Here is a 15,316-nt window from a genome sequence, read left to right on the forward strand (position 1 = left end):
AGTTGCTCCGACACTTGGATAGTTGATATTTTGGGTCAAGACCTTTCTTCAGACTCTTTGCTGTTCAGTGCTGATTCATGAAAGCCTGTCAAAGCAAGAAAGGATTGAAATGCACCATTAAAAACATATCATTCATATGCATCACAGCTTATTATTGCAACTGCTCTGTCCAAGACTGCAAGAAATTGCGGAGAGCAGTGGATACAATCTAATACGCAAACCAGCATTGCACCTGCACTTGAGGGGAACCAATACTCTGGTGGGCAGGTATGCCATTGCTATGTAGGAAGTTTTAGGAAGGTTTTTACTGTATTTTTGTACGTGATATTAATAAACCAATACCAGTAATCAGTTCGTTATGACCCAGTATTGAATGTTGTTTGATAACGGTCCTGCAAAGTTCATTGGCAAGATTTTCAAGGTTAAAACTGATATATTGATAACTGTGTTTAACTGTAGTTAATCATTATGTTTGTCATTCGTTGAATTTTAAAAGTGAAGGAGTTGCTTGCACGCTGGTGCATTTATATTCTCAAAATCATTTCCGGTGGAGCATTAAGTTTACATATTAACACCCAGGAAGAACACTACATGCAAGATTAACAACTGTGTTCTTATATATAACTGGCATTTGATGGTTACATACTCAGATTAAGATTAATTATAAAAAAATAATTGATTGGATTATTTGGAAGTCGCTTAAATCTTTTCCTTCAGAGATTCTTCTTGTCGAGTCCACACACAAGATTCGAAGTTGTTCAGCCAGAGCTGAACACAATTTCTCAGCATCTGCATACAATAATGTCTGTCTTGCGCATCTTGTGCATGGTGGTAGAAAGATTGGTGGAAAGATTGGTGGGCGCGACGTGAACACTCTTTCCTAGACCTCTCATTTGGTGATGATTGAGTTAAAAGCAATGTGGTCATCGAGCGGTGTCTGCTCTCAGGTTCATTTGACATTACTTCCTGTTTCTGTTGAAATGAAATAAAAATACTTTGAAGAAGTATTTTTTGCCTTCAAAACTAACCGACTATAATTGAATCAAGCGATACTGTGCCTTTAGAGAAGGTAAGATGATCATCGTTAAAACATTCTTGCAGACCATATTTACATATCTGTGATATTTATTTTAAACATAGACACAAAATGCCAGAGTAACTCAGCGGAACTGGGTCTGAAGAAGGGTCTCGACCCAAAAGGTCACCCATTCCTTTTATCCAGTGAAGCTGCCTGTCCCGCTGAGTTACTCCAGCATTTTGTGTCTGCAGTTCCTTCCCACACATTTATTTTAAACATGTTTTATTAAAGTAGATATAATTATGACTGATATTGCACCATATATAGATCTAATTAAGTATAATGTTTCAAAGGATATGTTATGTAGCATAAAAGTTTTAAAGTATGATTAATTCTGATTTTATTTTCTAATATATTTTTTTAAAAAGCACTTGTAATAACGAAGGAATCATAACATCCTGACATTTTATAATGTTGACAATTAAATCGTGATAATTTGTAAACATTACTGATACATATGATCTGTGAAAATGTTAAGGAATCAGTGCAATAAGAGTTTATTTCTTTCTTTAATACAAAGCAATGTGCTGATCCAAACTTAACACAAGAAAAATGTATCTGTCCGTCTGTGTCGTGTTTATTCTGATTGGAACTACACTTGGAAAGAAGAATTACCTCAATCCTGGAATACAAACCAAAATCACACAGAAAGGTTTAGAATATGGTAAGTATGTTATGAATATATTTATTAAAAAGTCCCAAAGTTTCCTGGTCTCTTTCACTTTGAGTTACCATAGAATTTGTCATAGCTTTTATTTGAATTTTGCAAACTTAACGGCATGCGATTTCTGCATTTAAAGAGATTATGACCATCTGACACTTCAGATCTATATTTAAATAAATGTAATGTAATGGCCATGTTAAATGAAGACAAAAAAACGTGTCACCAATAGTCATAGAAAAATGACCTGAAGGTTCAAGATGGAACTCGAGTGAAATCACTAGTTGCTGGTGTCATTCTATAGAGAAGGTGGTCTATTTTTAGCATTGAAGTTGTAGATTTTTACATTTTTTTTTATTAGTTCAGAAAAACAGATCAGTAATTTTATATAAGGGAGTTAAAGGTGCTATTGGGATGCTAACATTTAATAGTGGTAGTTACAAAGTTTTGGATGCTATTAGGATGTTAATGTTCTTTGGGCAATTATGATCCTGCAAATATAGGTACTAAACATAAGAGGAAAACTAAGATAGCATCAGTAGGCCATGAACCGGAGAATTGATAAACAAAAACCTCTGATGCAAATGACATAGCACCATGGATTTAAGACAATGTTACACATCTCGGGTACTAATCTGCAAGTTAATGCAGGTGTATTTCATATAATGGGGTTGCACTTCACAAAAAATGTGGTTTAAACTCACATTTGTCTTTTTTTGGAATTGAGAAAAAACATTTAGCTCAGATGTTGTCGTCTGTGACACTCAACTGTGCCAGCATTTTGTCACATTGATACTTGCCAATAGAGGTTCCAAGCGCATTTAAGGGCCTGTCCCACTTAGGCGAGTGCAGGAGACTCTGCGCTCGCCTCATGATCGCCACATGGTCGCCACATTTCGCTGGTGGTCTCTGGTGAGTCTCCTTCATGGTCGCAAGGAGTTCCCGCATTCTGGGAACTAGTCGCGGCCTCAGTATGGTCGCAGCAAATTTTTCAACATGTTGAAACATTTTCTGCGACCAAAAATTAGTACCTATGACTACAATAAACTTGTAGTCATAGGTACAGTGGCAGTGAGGTCGCCATGTCGTTGTAGGTAGTCGAGGTAGCCTTATGTAGTTTTAGTTAATCTCCTTTGCTGACCGGGCATTTTCATTGGCTCATTGGGGGAAAAAAAACGTAAGCACGAGTTTTCAGAACCAAGGAAAACCGACCGGTAATGTTAAATGCCCGCTAAACTTCACAGCTGTGTATCTCTGGCTTATTAAAAAGTGTCTGGCTTCTTAAAAGTGTCTCCCCAACCTTCTTCCCCCCCCCCCCCTTCTCCCCTCCCCGCTCTTTTAAAGGACTTACCGGGGGGGGGGGGGGGGTGGTGGTGTGTGTGTGTGTGTGTGTTGGTCGCCGTTCCAGTTCGCGGTTTTTCAGGCGAGTGCTACGAGCTTGAAGGTTGCAGGGAGTTCGCTGAAAAGTTGCCTAAGTGGGACAGGCCCTTTACTCTTACTTCAAAAATCCAGTGCGGCAACTCCTACAGGGATCAAGGACCCAAGCAATCAAGGAAAAGTTTAGTCTAGAAAATATAATATATAATGTGTTTACTTGAACAATGTGATTAAAAATCAAATGCACTATTTTCAGATAAAATTATTCTGAACAAAAAATCTGACTGGATATTTTCTATAAAGTGATCAAAATGCAATTTAAGCATCAGGGATGCCAATGTTGAGATAATTCTTCAGATACCAGGAGAATTGGATCACTTTGTACTAGGAGAGTCTACTGCCGCTCAATCCATCGTGATGATAGTGATAATCCTTCAGTGCTGGTCTGAGAGGCTGCACAATGCTAGAAATGCCTACCTTAATCCTCAGACCACTCCAGATGTGCCCTCCTCCACAATCGGTGTCGTGTCAAACGCAATATTGTGCTGCAATGCCAGTCATCGTCTAACCCTGCTCCTGCCAACTCTCAACCGGTGGCCCAAGCTACTCCACTTGTAGTGGAAGCCTCTGAAAGTTTTGCTATTTTTAACATTATATGTAGTTTTGTAACCACTATTACATGCTTGCTCATCAGGAATGCTACCTTCCAATTGGCCATATGACTTACAGTTTTTATTATTCTCATTCACTATTTATCAGGCAGCCTTTTGATGTTCATGGATTTAAATTTCATCCACTGCCGTCAGAAAATAAGTTTAACTTGATTTGTTTTTACATGCTTTTAACACTTTATTTTATATTTCGCTGTTGATATGGTTTAGGCAAACAAGTTGCCCTCAGTTTTGCTGAGCAGAAGATTCAGGAGTTTCCCTTGCCAGAAATAAGTGGGACAATATCCAAGTTTGGCTTAAAATACCACATCACTGGGTATGTATGGCAACAGTGAATACATTGTTATCATGTTTATTGCTCTTGTTGTTTTCACAAATGGCTATACTGCACATCACCATACACCATACACCATCATACACCTCTGCACATCGATGGAGCTGATGTGGAAAGGGTCAGCAGCGTGAAGTTCCTAGGGCTCCACCTGTCAGATGACCTGACGTCCACGACCAACACCACAGCACTGGTCAAGAGAGCCCAGCAGCGACTACACCCTCTCCGAAGACTACGGAAAGCAGGTCTCCCCATTACACACCTACGAATTTTTTATAGGGGGACAATCGAGAGCACATTAACCTATGGCATCACTTCCTGGTTCGGGAGCTGCAAGGCGTACGAACGGCACCAACTAGACAGGATTGTGAAGACCGCCAACAGGATTATTGGTGCTCCACTCCCTTTCCTGCTGGACATATACAGGAAGAGATGTATCAGCAAAGCCATCTCCATCATCAAAGACCCCTACCACCCATCGCATCACATATTCTCCATCCTGCCATCTGGGAAGAGGTACAGGAGCATTAGCTGCAAAACCAGCAGGATGCTCCTCAGCTTCTTCCCGCAGGTTATAAGACTGATAAACGGACTTTGCCCCCTGCCAAAGTATCGCGCACCAACCACCAACCTGGACACACTGCAGCAGAGCCACTGTCGTGCCGCTGCCGATCGGAACGCCTGTTGATGTTTAGTAGAGAGTAGAGTGTTTAATTTGTTCATGATATATGTATTTTTATTTCTATTTATTTTTTACTGCACACTGAATGAACACTGGTTGAGCAACGTTTTTTTGTTTCCTCTGGGTATGTGAGTACTCAGGAAAATGACAATAAAGATATACTATACTATACTATACTGGACGAAATTATGAAATACTGACTGATTTTCATTTATTTCTACTGTTCCATTCAAACCATGAGTTGGGAGGTACCAAAAATAACCGGGAAGCAAAATTGTCATAAAATATTGAATGTCAGTTTTATGCTGTATCTATTTTCAACCTGTCATGTTCATTGCACTGATAGGGTTTTACACTAAACTTTAATGTTTTTACTGTCATTCTTTTTTCATTTTTTGATTTCTGATTTTTTTAAACTTTGTTTTCCTGTTGTCAATAGCATTTTTCATAGAATATTATTCCCTGAGCAGAGTAGAAGGGTGGGAAATCAGAATATGGTGGCATCACAAGTTCACAGTACCTCGGGTCAACAACAAAATAAGCGCACCATTTCTCAAACTACCCACCTACTCATGCTGCCAGGCACCTTCAACTGTATCTATAGAGAAGTCTGCACTTTCAACATTGGCTTCATCAACTACTCACAGAACCCACAAAACCAGAGTGAAGCAAGTCATAGTCAATGCCAACAGACTGCTGAAGCAGATTATGATTTAACTGATGTTCCACACTGCCACCTTGTGCAGGCTTCAATAACTACTTTGCATGCAGTGATTTGGTTCAGTGCAGAACATAGGATTTGTTCTGAAGAAGGGTCTTGCCCCAAGATGTCACCCATTCCTGTTCTCCAGAGATGCTGCTTGTCCTGCTGAGTTACTCCAGCTTTTTGTGTCTATGTTCGGTTTAAACCAGCATCTGCAGCTCCTTCATACGCAGAACATAGATTTACTTTGTTTCAAAAGGGAAGCGGACACAGATCAGGGTCTAGGTCTGAGATGTTGTTGATACATCCCAGCCATCCACTCAAATGCATTTAATCTGTTTTTCAGTGATATTCTATGATGTGTTTAGCTTTCACAAATACAATGTCACTGCAGTTTCATGAACTAGCCTTTAAAAAGCAGTTTTGCCAGTTCATTTTCTCCTTCTCTTCCTCTTTCCATTGTGGTCATAGCATTTTGGCCATGAACCACACCCCACCACCAAGTGAAAACATTTGGGAAGAGAAGCGAGTTAAATGTAAGGGGAAAGTATACTGTTAATGGCAAAGTCCAAAACAACATTGATGTTCAGAAAGATCTTGCAGCCCAAGTCCATAGCTCCCTGAAAGTAGCAACACAGATAGATAGAGTGGTAAAGCTGGTGTATTTTATGTATGCTCTCTTCATCAGTCAGGGCATGGGGTATAAGAGTCAGGAAGTCATATTGCCGCATTACAAAATTTTGGTTAGGCTGCAATTGGAGTATTTGCAGTTCTGGCTGCTCAATTAAAGGTAGGATGTAAAGTGTTTGAAGAGGTTTACTAGAATGCTTTCTGGATTAGAGGGTATGACCTAAAAGAGAGATTTGACAAACTTGGATTATTTTCTCTGGAACATTGGAGGTTGATTAAAGACCTGATATAACAATATAATATTATGAGACCCATGGATAGGTTAGACATTCAGAACCTTTCTTTTAAGATGGAAATATCAAAGACAAGACAGCATAGCTTTGGGTCAGAAGGAGAAAAGTTTAAAGGAGATGTGTGGCCCATGTGTTTTGTTTATATACAGAGGTTGGTGGGTGCCTGGTACGTGCTGCCAGAGGTGGTGGTGGAAGCAGATATGATTGATGCATGTAAGAGGCATTTAGATATGCACATAGATTTGCAGGGAATGGAAGGATATGGAACTCATGCAGTAGTAGCATGTTAACTTGGCAATATGTTCAGCATAGGCATTGTAGGCCAAAGGCCATGTGCTGTACGGTTCTATGTTCTATGTAAGAGAAACATACTGCCATGTACTCAAAGATAGTGGACTTGGCCCTATTGACTGTCCTGCTGACATCAATGGGATGGAAATTGGACTGGCCGTATAATATGTATGCATTCTATGGAGAGATTATGAAGATAATCTTACAATATTTAATACAAACATATTACAATGTTTAATTTTGCAAATAATGCTTTCACTCTTTTAATGAATGTACAAAACTAATGGTTGTTTCTATTCACAGAATGAGGGTTAGAAGTTTTGGCGTGCCTGTCTCTGATGTCGGATTGATCCCCAACACTGGTTTCAAGTCTTCAGTGGAAAAAGCCTATATTGGCATTAGTGGAAACTGGCATACGATATTTGGACTAATGTATGTTTTTGATTATGACCTTATAGCCTGTCTTTGAAGAAGATTGTGCATGAATAGTAGATTCAAATGCAATACAGTAATAAATAGGTCCACTCAAAATACAAAAATATTCTTTAGTCAACATGTCTTTGCTTTCTACCACAGTCTGAGACTAAGACATTATATTTGCTTCAATGCACTCATTTTATTGTATTTATTTTTTATTATATTTGCAACCATTATATTTCAAGGTCTCTTAAAACTAATGCGGAACACACTGTCATATCACTCTTTTTATGTATATGGTTGTCTCAAAGTTAATGATCTTCTCCAAGCAGAGTTATTGTATATAATCAGCAGCTCTGTCATAGTATTTTTGTGTCATGTCAGGCAGTGGAAAGCTGTCAATCTGAGGCTGACCACTGAGAGACTACCAAATTGTCGGAGTGGCTGCATTTTATTCTAAGGCCCCAACTACCTTTTGAGTCGATAAAGATAAATATTTTTTAGAGGAGAATGAAGGTATTCCCTGGTGTCCCAGCCAATATGTACTGTATCTCTCCAGGATAGACAAGCCAATAGTTTTTACTTGTTAGACCTTGATGTGTGCAAATCTGCTGCTGCATTTCCAACATTGCAGTGCCAAATGGTACCTGATAACTGTGAAAGTTTTGGAGGCATATAACTGCATGTTGAGGTCATGGTAGGTGCCATATAAGTGCATGCAGTTTCTTTCTTTCTTTCATTAGGACTATATATACAGTAGATCCACAGTAGTTCACTGTTGAAAACACGATTCAACATCTTTAATATTATTCAGATCCATTACAACAATTATTATAAAAAATTAAGACTTTTGCATTAAACCTGTAAAAAAAAATTTTAAATCATTGTCACTCACTGTGCAATTAGATTCCAATTGAAATTTTAGTGAAATTATTTCTTAACCATTTTTATGTACCTGGATTTTAAATAACCAGACCCTTATTTTGCAGTGATGTCCATTCAGGGTGCCACACAGTAGTGCAGCTGGTAGAGCTGCTGCCTCACAGCACCTAACCTTGGGTGCTCTCTGTGTGGAGTTTGCATGTTCTCCATGCGGCCTCGTGAGCTTCCTGCAACTGCTTTGACTTCCTCCCACACCACAAATACATGCAAGGTTATAGATTAATTAGCCTCTGTAAAAAGCTCCCAGTGTGTAAGGAGTGAGTGCAGAAATGGAATATTGTCAAACTATTGTGAATGGGTGATCGATTGTTGGTGAGGACCCAGTGGGCTGAAAGACCTGTTTCCATTCAATATCTTTCATTTATTTTAATATTCTCCCACTAGTGAAGCTCTCTTTCAAACTTCCGTACGGTCTTGTAGGCTTCGATAAGGTCACCCATCATTCTTTTAATCTCCGGAGAATACTTGCACAAACTCTAGTCTCTCCAGATAGGACCACCCTTTGATCCCAGGCATTATTCTGGTTAATCTCTATTGGTTCGCCTTCAATGCTCCTGCATCCTTGGTCAAGGGGACATAAACTGTGCAATACTCCAGGCATTTGCTCTCAAATACCCAGTAGGACGTAGAATGGTTCAGCTGTCACCTTAGCGCATTCACGCTAATTTTACTATGCGATTTGGTAAAACCAATACATTTGCAAACAATGTAACAATTAGACCATCAGTTCTTTAAAAAAAATCTAATACAAAGCATAAGATGAATACAACTATTCTTGTTCTAACCTTCCTTACATCCCCATATATTAGACTCGTGCAAATCAGGTACAAAAGAGACACTAGATTTAACAAGAGTGCAGAAAAACATTAATAAGACTGATTCTTGGTATGAAGCGGATGGGTGAAATGTAAGACTTGGGGTAAGCCAAGAGGGTGAAAAACACCTGAGTAATGACGGTGTGCATTAAATATTACAAATAATCTCAAGGAAGTTGGACCAGAATCCATAAATTAAAATCTATAACTAATATGAGGGAGACCTTCTTCACCTAAAGAGTGGTAAGTGCCTGGAATGCACTGTCTAAGGGAGTGGTGGAACCTGGATTGTTGACAGCATTTAATAAGTGTACATGAACATTTGAATCTCATAGGCATAGAGGGCTATAGACCAAGTGTTGGGCAATGGGGTTAGTACATAAGGTTACCCACTGGTCTGCGTTGAAGAATAGTCTGATTGCATGACTTTATGGAACAAAAATATTAAAAAATGATAGACAACAAGCTGAAATAATCACACCAGGGTCTCATCCATACCCCGCAACACTGCTCTCTCTCCCCATCCCCGCACACGCAACAAGGGCAGAGTCCCTCTGGTCCTCACCTTTCACCCCACCAGCCGGCAAATACAACACATAATCCTCCGCCATTTCCGCCATCTCCAACGTGACCCCACCACTCGCCACATCTTCCCATCTCCCCCAATGTCTGCCTTCCGCAAAGACCGCTCCCTCCGCAACTCCCTCGTCAATTCTTCCCTTCCCTCCCGCACCACCCCCTCCCCGGGCACTTTCCGTTGCAACCGCAAGAAATGTAACACCTGTCCCTTCACCTCCCCCCTCGACTCCATTCAAGGTCCCAAGCAGTCATTCCAGGTGCGACAAAGGTTCACCTGTATCTCCTCCAACCTCATCTACTGCATCCGCTGCTCTAGATGTCAGCTCATTTACATCGGTGAGACCAAGCGTAGGTTGGGCGATCGTTTCGCCGAACACCTCCGCTCAGTCCGTAATAACCTACCTGACCTCCCGGTGGCTCAGCACTTCAACTCCCCCTCCCATTCCCAATCCGACCTCTCTGTCCTGGGTCTCCTCCATTGCCAGAGTGAGCAACAGCGGAAATTGGAGGAACAGCACCTCGTATTCCGTCTGGGGTCCTTGCGTCCTTATGGCATTAACATTGAATTCTCCCAATTTGGCTAGCCCGTGCTGTCTCCTCCCCTTCCTTAACCCTCTAGCTGTCTCCTCCCACCCTCCCATCTGCCCGCCCTCGGGCTCCTCCTCCTCCTCCCCTTTTCCTTCTTTCTTTCCCCACCCCCCATCAGTCTGAGGAAGGGTTTCGGCCCGAAACGTCGCCTATTTCCTTCGCTCCATAGATGCTGCTGCACCCGCTGAGTTTCCCCAGCAATTGTGTGTACCTTCGATATTCCAGCATCTGCAGTTCCCTTTTGAACAAGCTGAAATAATCATCTGATCATCGAAACCTAAAACTATGGAATTGCTAAAATATAACCTGCAAATTATCGCGAGAGTATTGTATTAGACAGGTGAAGTCTATTGTAAATGGTTCCCTGACTTCTATGTGCTTCTCTTCCACTTCTTACAATGCTCACTTTCACAAGTCTCACTTCTATGAATGTATTTGCCTTTATTCATATTACCAAGATCCTGGATGAGCTGTCACCCTTGCCATGCCACCATATAATTACATTTCCATCTTTGCCCTTATGGGCAAAATCAAACTATGCACAAACAATTCTAACTAACATTACACATCATTAATTGGCCTGCTTTTACAAAACTTGGTGTTGTGGCTCCTTTTTTATTTACAATCAAGGTTGATTGAATTTACGTGACAGCATTAATGTGGTCATTTAAGAGCCAATATAATCTGGCACTTTGTTCCAAACTTCTGTCAAAGTCTTTACTTTTGAATCAAGTATGGAAGTAAAACAAGATTTGGTATTCAACTGAGTCATTATCAATGGGATTTATTTTATTGATTGTACACAAATATAATTGCATTAAAACAAATGCTCATAAAATCACTTTCATTATTGTGGCTATTTTATCTGCTAATCTCATTTCTGTTCTGTTTATTATGCATTAACAAATCTAGTTAGTTATGTGACATTGGTAAACCATTTATGTTTGATTGCTTGACAAACTATGTTCTCTATTCTATTTCACTGCTTTCTGTCTCTTTCAGAATACAGCCACTAATTTTTTGCAGTATAGTGCAAACCCTGGGATTAATTTACAAAAGGAACTTGGCTTGGCTATTGATTATTATGTTTTGTGGCTGTTATCATAAACCTCTGATGCATTGGTATGTAGATGTATAGGGACTAATGGTACAAAAAAGATTTGAGTTCGGGAGAGGAACACATTTGGTAATTATTTTAGTATGAAGAAAAGTATGCAAACGTATGCAAAGGTTCTTCATAATGGGCACAAGAGTATATTGCACTAAATTTCAGCATAACTTGGACGTTGTACCAATAATTAATTGGATGTGTATTGCTTTCTATTAGACACGATGGAGGAACCTTTGATCTGAATATTAATGATCTTTCAGCCGCATTTATTGTTGGTGTTTCACTGGACAGTTCTCGACCGATGATAACCTACAATGACTGTGATGCAACACTAGGAGATCTTGACCTCAAAATGTATGGAGGGGGCAGGTATGTTCGTAATGTAGTAAGGAAAATGTTGCAGAGGCACAAACTTTGTGAATAAATGATTTCTTTATTTAAGCATTGTAGGTTAGATATACATGCATGTTTAGCACTCTAACATAATAGTCATTGTTATCGCTGAGAGGCTGTTGCCTCGTGGGCTCGAGCTGAGCTCCTGCTGAGGTGGCAGGACACTCTCATGAAGAGAGAGGAAAGGTCGGTTCTTATATACTAGGGCACACCTCTACACCCAGTGACTCCTTCCCGCCATTGCCCAGTGAAGTGACCCTACCCCCAACTGCCGAGGGTTCGCATAGCAAGAGTGGCCTAACCACTAGGTGCCGTTACAATATCTACAATCTAAATCAACAATGTTAATGATGAACATATGTAAAACCAAAATGTACATATTGCAAACAATATCCAACAATGTGACTTTTTTAATGATAATAGTTTTGCTGCTTCTTCACATAATTAATATTCGTCATTGGCAGCAGAAGAAAACTTGTACTTTTGGGTTGACATCCATAAAGTAACGTCATCGGGTGGCGCTGCGCGCGGCAGCCTCGCCAGCAGCTTGTCCATCACTTCACCCTTTTTTTATTTTTTAATGTGTCAGTAATATGTTTTAAAGATATCTTAGTCTTTTTTATGTGGGGGTGGGAGGAGGGGAAGAGGGGAAACCGTTTCCCAGTCATTACCTGGTCGGAAATGTGACTTTTCTCCGAATTACATCATCACCCCCTCCATCTGGATGCGGCCTACCATCTGGATTGCCGTGGCCTTTCCTGCCGGAGACCGTCCAGAGCTTCAGCAGCGGTGCAGCACTGAAGTCCATCGCAGAGCGGGACGATGCATAACCGGGGATCGTCTGTTGAAGGTCTGGAGTGTTGGGCCTGCTGCTTTAACATAGTGGAGCTGTGGTTTGCGGAACTTCCAGACGCGGGCGGCGCTGACTGACATTGCGGAGTCCTGGGATCCTTTGCCGAGGGTCGCCAGTGTTAAATCTCCGTCCGCCCAGCTCGGCCTGTGGACTTCGGAAGCCGCAATCTCCGGTAAGAAGTGGCCGATTCGGAAACTCCATGCCACTGAGAGTGTTCTTCTGTTCCGACGCCGGAGCTCCGATCATCCCGGAAAGAGGGCCTAAACATCGGGCCACCCATAGCGGTGACTGCAGAGGGTTCAATGACCCCGACCGTGGGTGAACAAAGAAGAAAAGTACTGAACTTTATTGCCTTCCCTCACAGTGGGAAATGTTGATTCCGCTGTGGAGGATGTTCATGTTAAATTCTATTGTGTATTGTGTTCTTTTTATCGTATGGTTATATGGTAACTCAAATCTCACTGTACCAATCGGTGCATGTGACAATAAAAATGTAACTTAAACTTGAACTTGTGAAATAAAGAAGTTGTTTCCCATCATCCATGCCTTTTTGCTTATAAACTGAGATATTCCAATGAATAAAGTCCTGACTGATCTCCCTCATCTGCCCTCTATCAATGACATACAAATCTCTTCCAGTCAGGCTAGAGTTGAGGTATTAAGGTGAGAAAGATTGAGAAACAAATTAGGCTGGTGATGCAAAACTAAAACTGAAATTGCACTGAAACTGTATATGTTGCGAACCCATTCATTAAGATCATGGGTTCCTTGTCATCATTAAACAAACATAAGATGGTGAGGAATTTCTACTGGCAGACAAATTTGACAAGGGTATCCCAAATTCCTCTCACTTTTATAACCTCTTAAAATGATCTGTATGGTGGTTGATTCTACTGCCTGCAGTTTTGTTGAGAATAAGTAGGTTAGCTGGATGAATGGACTAAAAAGGATTTTATTGACCTTCTCAAATGTTTTCAGAGATGTCAAGAGCAACTGGTTTTTCCCCTCAAGCAATTTCTCTAGAAATGTGGGGAGATGTGATAACTTTAGAAACTTTAGAAACACATCTAAAGCTTGTTGGTTATAAATTACCTTGAAAGAATGTTACACAGGTTGGATCAAAGGGATATCTGGCCATGATCAGGATACCGATCAAGGGCAAGAATCAAAAAGTGTTAGTTAGATATTCAAAGATCGGTCAATAAAATGTTCACCCATGATGTGTCACTAGAATTATGTGATACAGATCACATATAATCATGCTAAGGGTGTAGTAATCTATGTATGAATTGAGATATTTAATTCTCCCTAGAATTCAGTTTATGTTAACTTTCCTTACAAAAGTTCAAATAAGCAAATGAAGAAAGTAGCCTGCATTTCAACAGGTAACTGAGATGAATGTGGAGGGTGTCTAAAACATCTTAGAATGGTGATCATTGACCATCATGTCTGTTTATGAACAGAATGTACAATTGCATTCCATAACATAGTAATACTGCTCCTGCCCTCTGCCACCGCCCAGGTGTTAGTTCCTGGTTCAGCAACCATCATCATCCTTTATTGTCATCATGCAAAGCAACAAATTGTACAGTGCAAAATGAGAAGACGTTTCTCAGGGAATACCGGAGCATCGCACATAAAAACTTAAACATTTCACACATAAATAAAAACAATCCAGTTCCTGATAAAAACAGTACGAATAGTTTAAAAAAAAGTGCAGGTAAAAAAGCAACATTAAAATACAATTAAAAAAAAAAAGTCATAAAATGTCCAGGGCAGCTGAGTGCCAGAGTTATTACTCAGTGCCAGTTATTAAATTCTCAGTGCAAAAGCAGCAGAATCAGGTGGAATGACTGTTTAGCAGCCTCACAGCCTGTGGAAGGAAGCTGTTTAGCAGTCTGGTTGTCCGGGCTTTGATGCTGCGGTATCTCTTTCCTGATGGCAGGAGATCTAGATGTGTGTGGAGTGGGTGCAATCTATCCTTTGCTATGCTCAGAGCTTTTTTCAGGCAGCGGCTCTGGAACAGTTGTTGTACCGAGGGTAGCGAGACACCAATGATCCTCTCTGCTCCCCTCACTACCCTCTAACAATGGCTTCATTATTAAATTCTCATTGATGTTTCAAAATCCTTGAAAAGTCTCACTTCTTCCTATTTCTATAAATCCTCCAAATCAACAGGATCTCCGCATTGCTCTTTGCCAATCCTCGAATTTAGTAGTTATGTCTTTGCTTTACTCTGGAACTCACTCCCTCTAGCATATACTTCAACTGAAGTCAGTGAAAGTATCTGGGAACACTTTTGTCTACTGAAAAACTGGGCAATGAGTCTTACTTTGGGAGATAACAAACAATTTTACTGCAATCTAAAGACACATTTTAGCAATGGTACAATGCCAATCTTTCTGTTAAATCTACAATATTATAACCTGGACCATTTTACTCTTAGTAATACCAGCATGTTTTCTTTTAAAGTTGGTTTTACAAGATGTTCCTTGATAAAGTGAAAGATCTGATTCGACAAATTATTCCCAAGCAGGTAAGCTCAGAGATCCTTTGTTTTCTAATCGTACCAATCGTATTTGAAGAAACAATTATAGTTATTTGTCACCAGCTGTTGTCGTTGTTCATGGCGGCTCACACAGTTGCAGCGGCTCGATGTCCTCCCGGTCAGTGCTTCGTGTTTTTTGTGTATGTGTGCGTGTTGTTTTGTGCCCTGTGTACTTACTGTCGGGCGAACAACGTCTACGGCCGGCAGGATCTTCTTAGGATTGGAGCCGGTCGAGCCGGTCGCGAACGGGGGGTTACCGCCGAGTTTGTCCGCTCATATAAGATCCCGGCGGACATAGCGAGGAGCCCCGACACTCTGTGGATCACCATCTCCGCGGGGAGGAGGTGAAGACG

At 40.6% G+C, this 15,316-nt stretch overlaps 1 protein-coding gene across 2 annotated transcripts in view; it reads left to right on the forward strand.

Annotated features, from left to right (window-relative positions):
* The first annotated feature begins 777 nt into the window (after nt 1–777).
* Nucleotides 778–15,316, forward strand: part of LOC116986261 (bactericidal permeability-increasing protein-like) — a 37,436-nt gene continuing 22,897 nt past the window's right edge. For both annotated transcript variants that reach the window (XM_033041623.1, XM_033041624.1), the window contains exons 1-6: nt 778–1,069; nt 1,599–1,742; nt 3,998–4,103; nt 7,021–7,149; nt 11,386–11,538; nt 14,888–14,951. In XM_033041623.1, the coding sequence (XP_032897514.1) occupies nt 1,631–1,742; nt 3,998–4,103; nt 7,021–7,149; nt 11,386–11,538; nt 14,888–14,951 (564 nt within the window). In that variant the 5' untranslated portion in view covers nt 778–1,069; nt 1,599–1,630. The remainder of the gene's footprint in view (nt 1,070–1,598; nt 1,743–3,997; nt 4,104–7,020; nt 7,150–11,385; nt 11,539–14,887; nt 14,952–15,316) is intronic.

Source organism: Amblyraja radiata, chromosome 23 (genome assembly GCF_010909765.2).
Source record: "Amblyraja radiata isolate CabotCenter1 chromosome 23, sAmbRad1.1.pri, whole genome shotgun sequence".
In the NCBI taxonomy this organism is placed as follows: Eukaryota; Metazoa; Chordata; class Chondrichthyes; order Rajiformes; family Rajidae; genus Amblyraja; species Amblyraja radiata.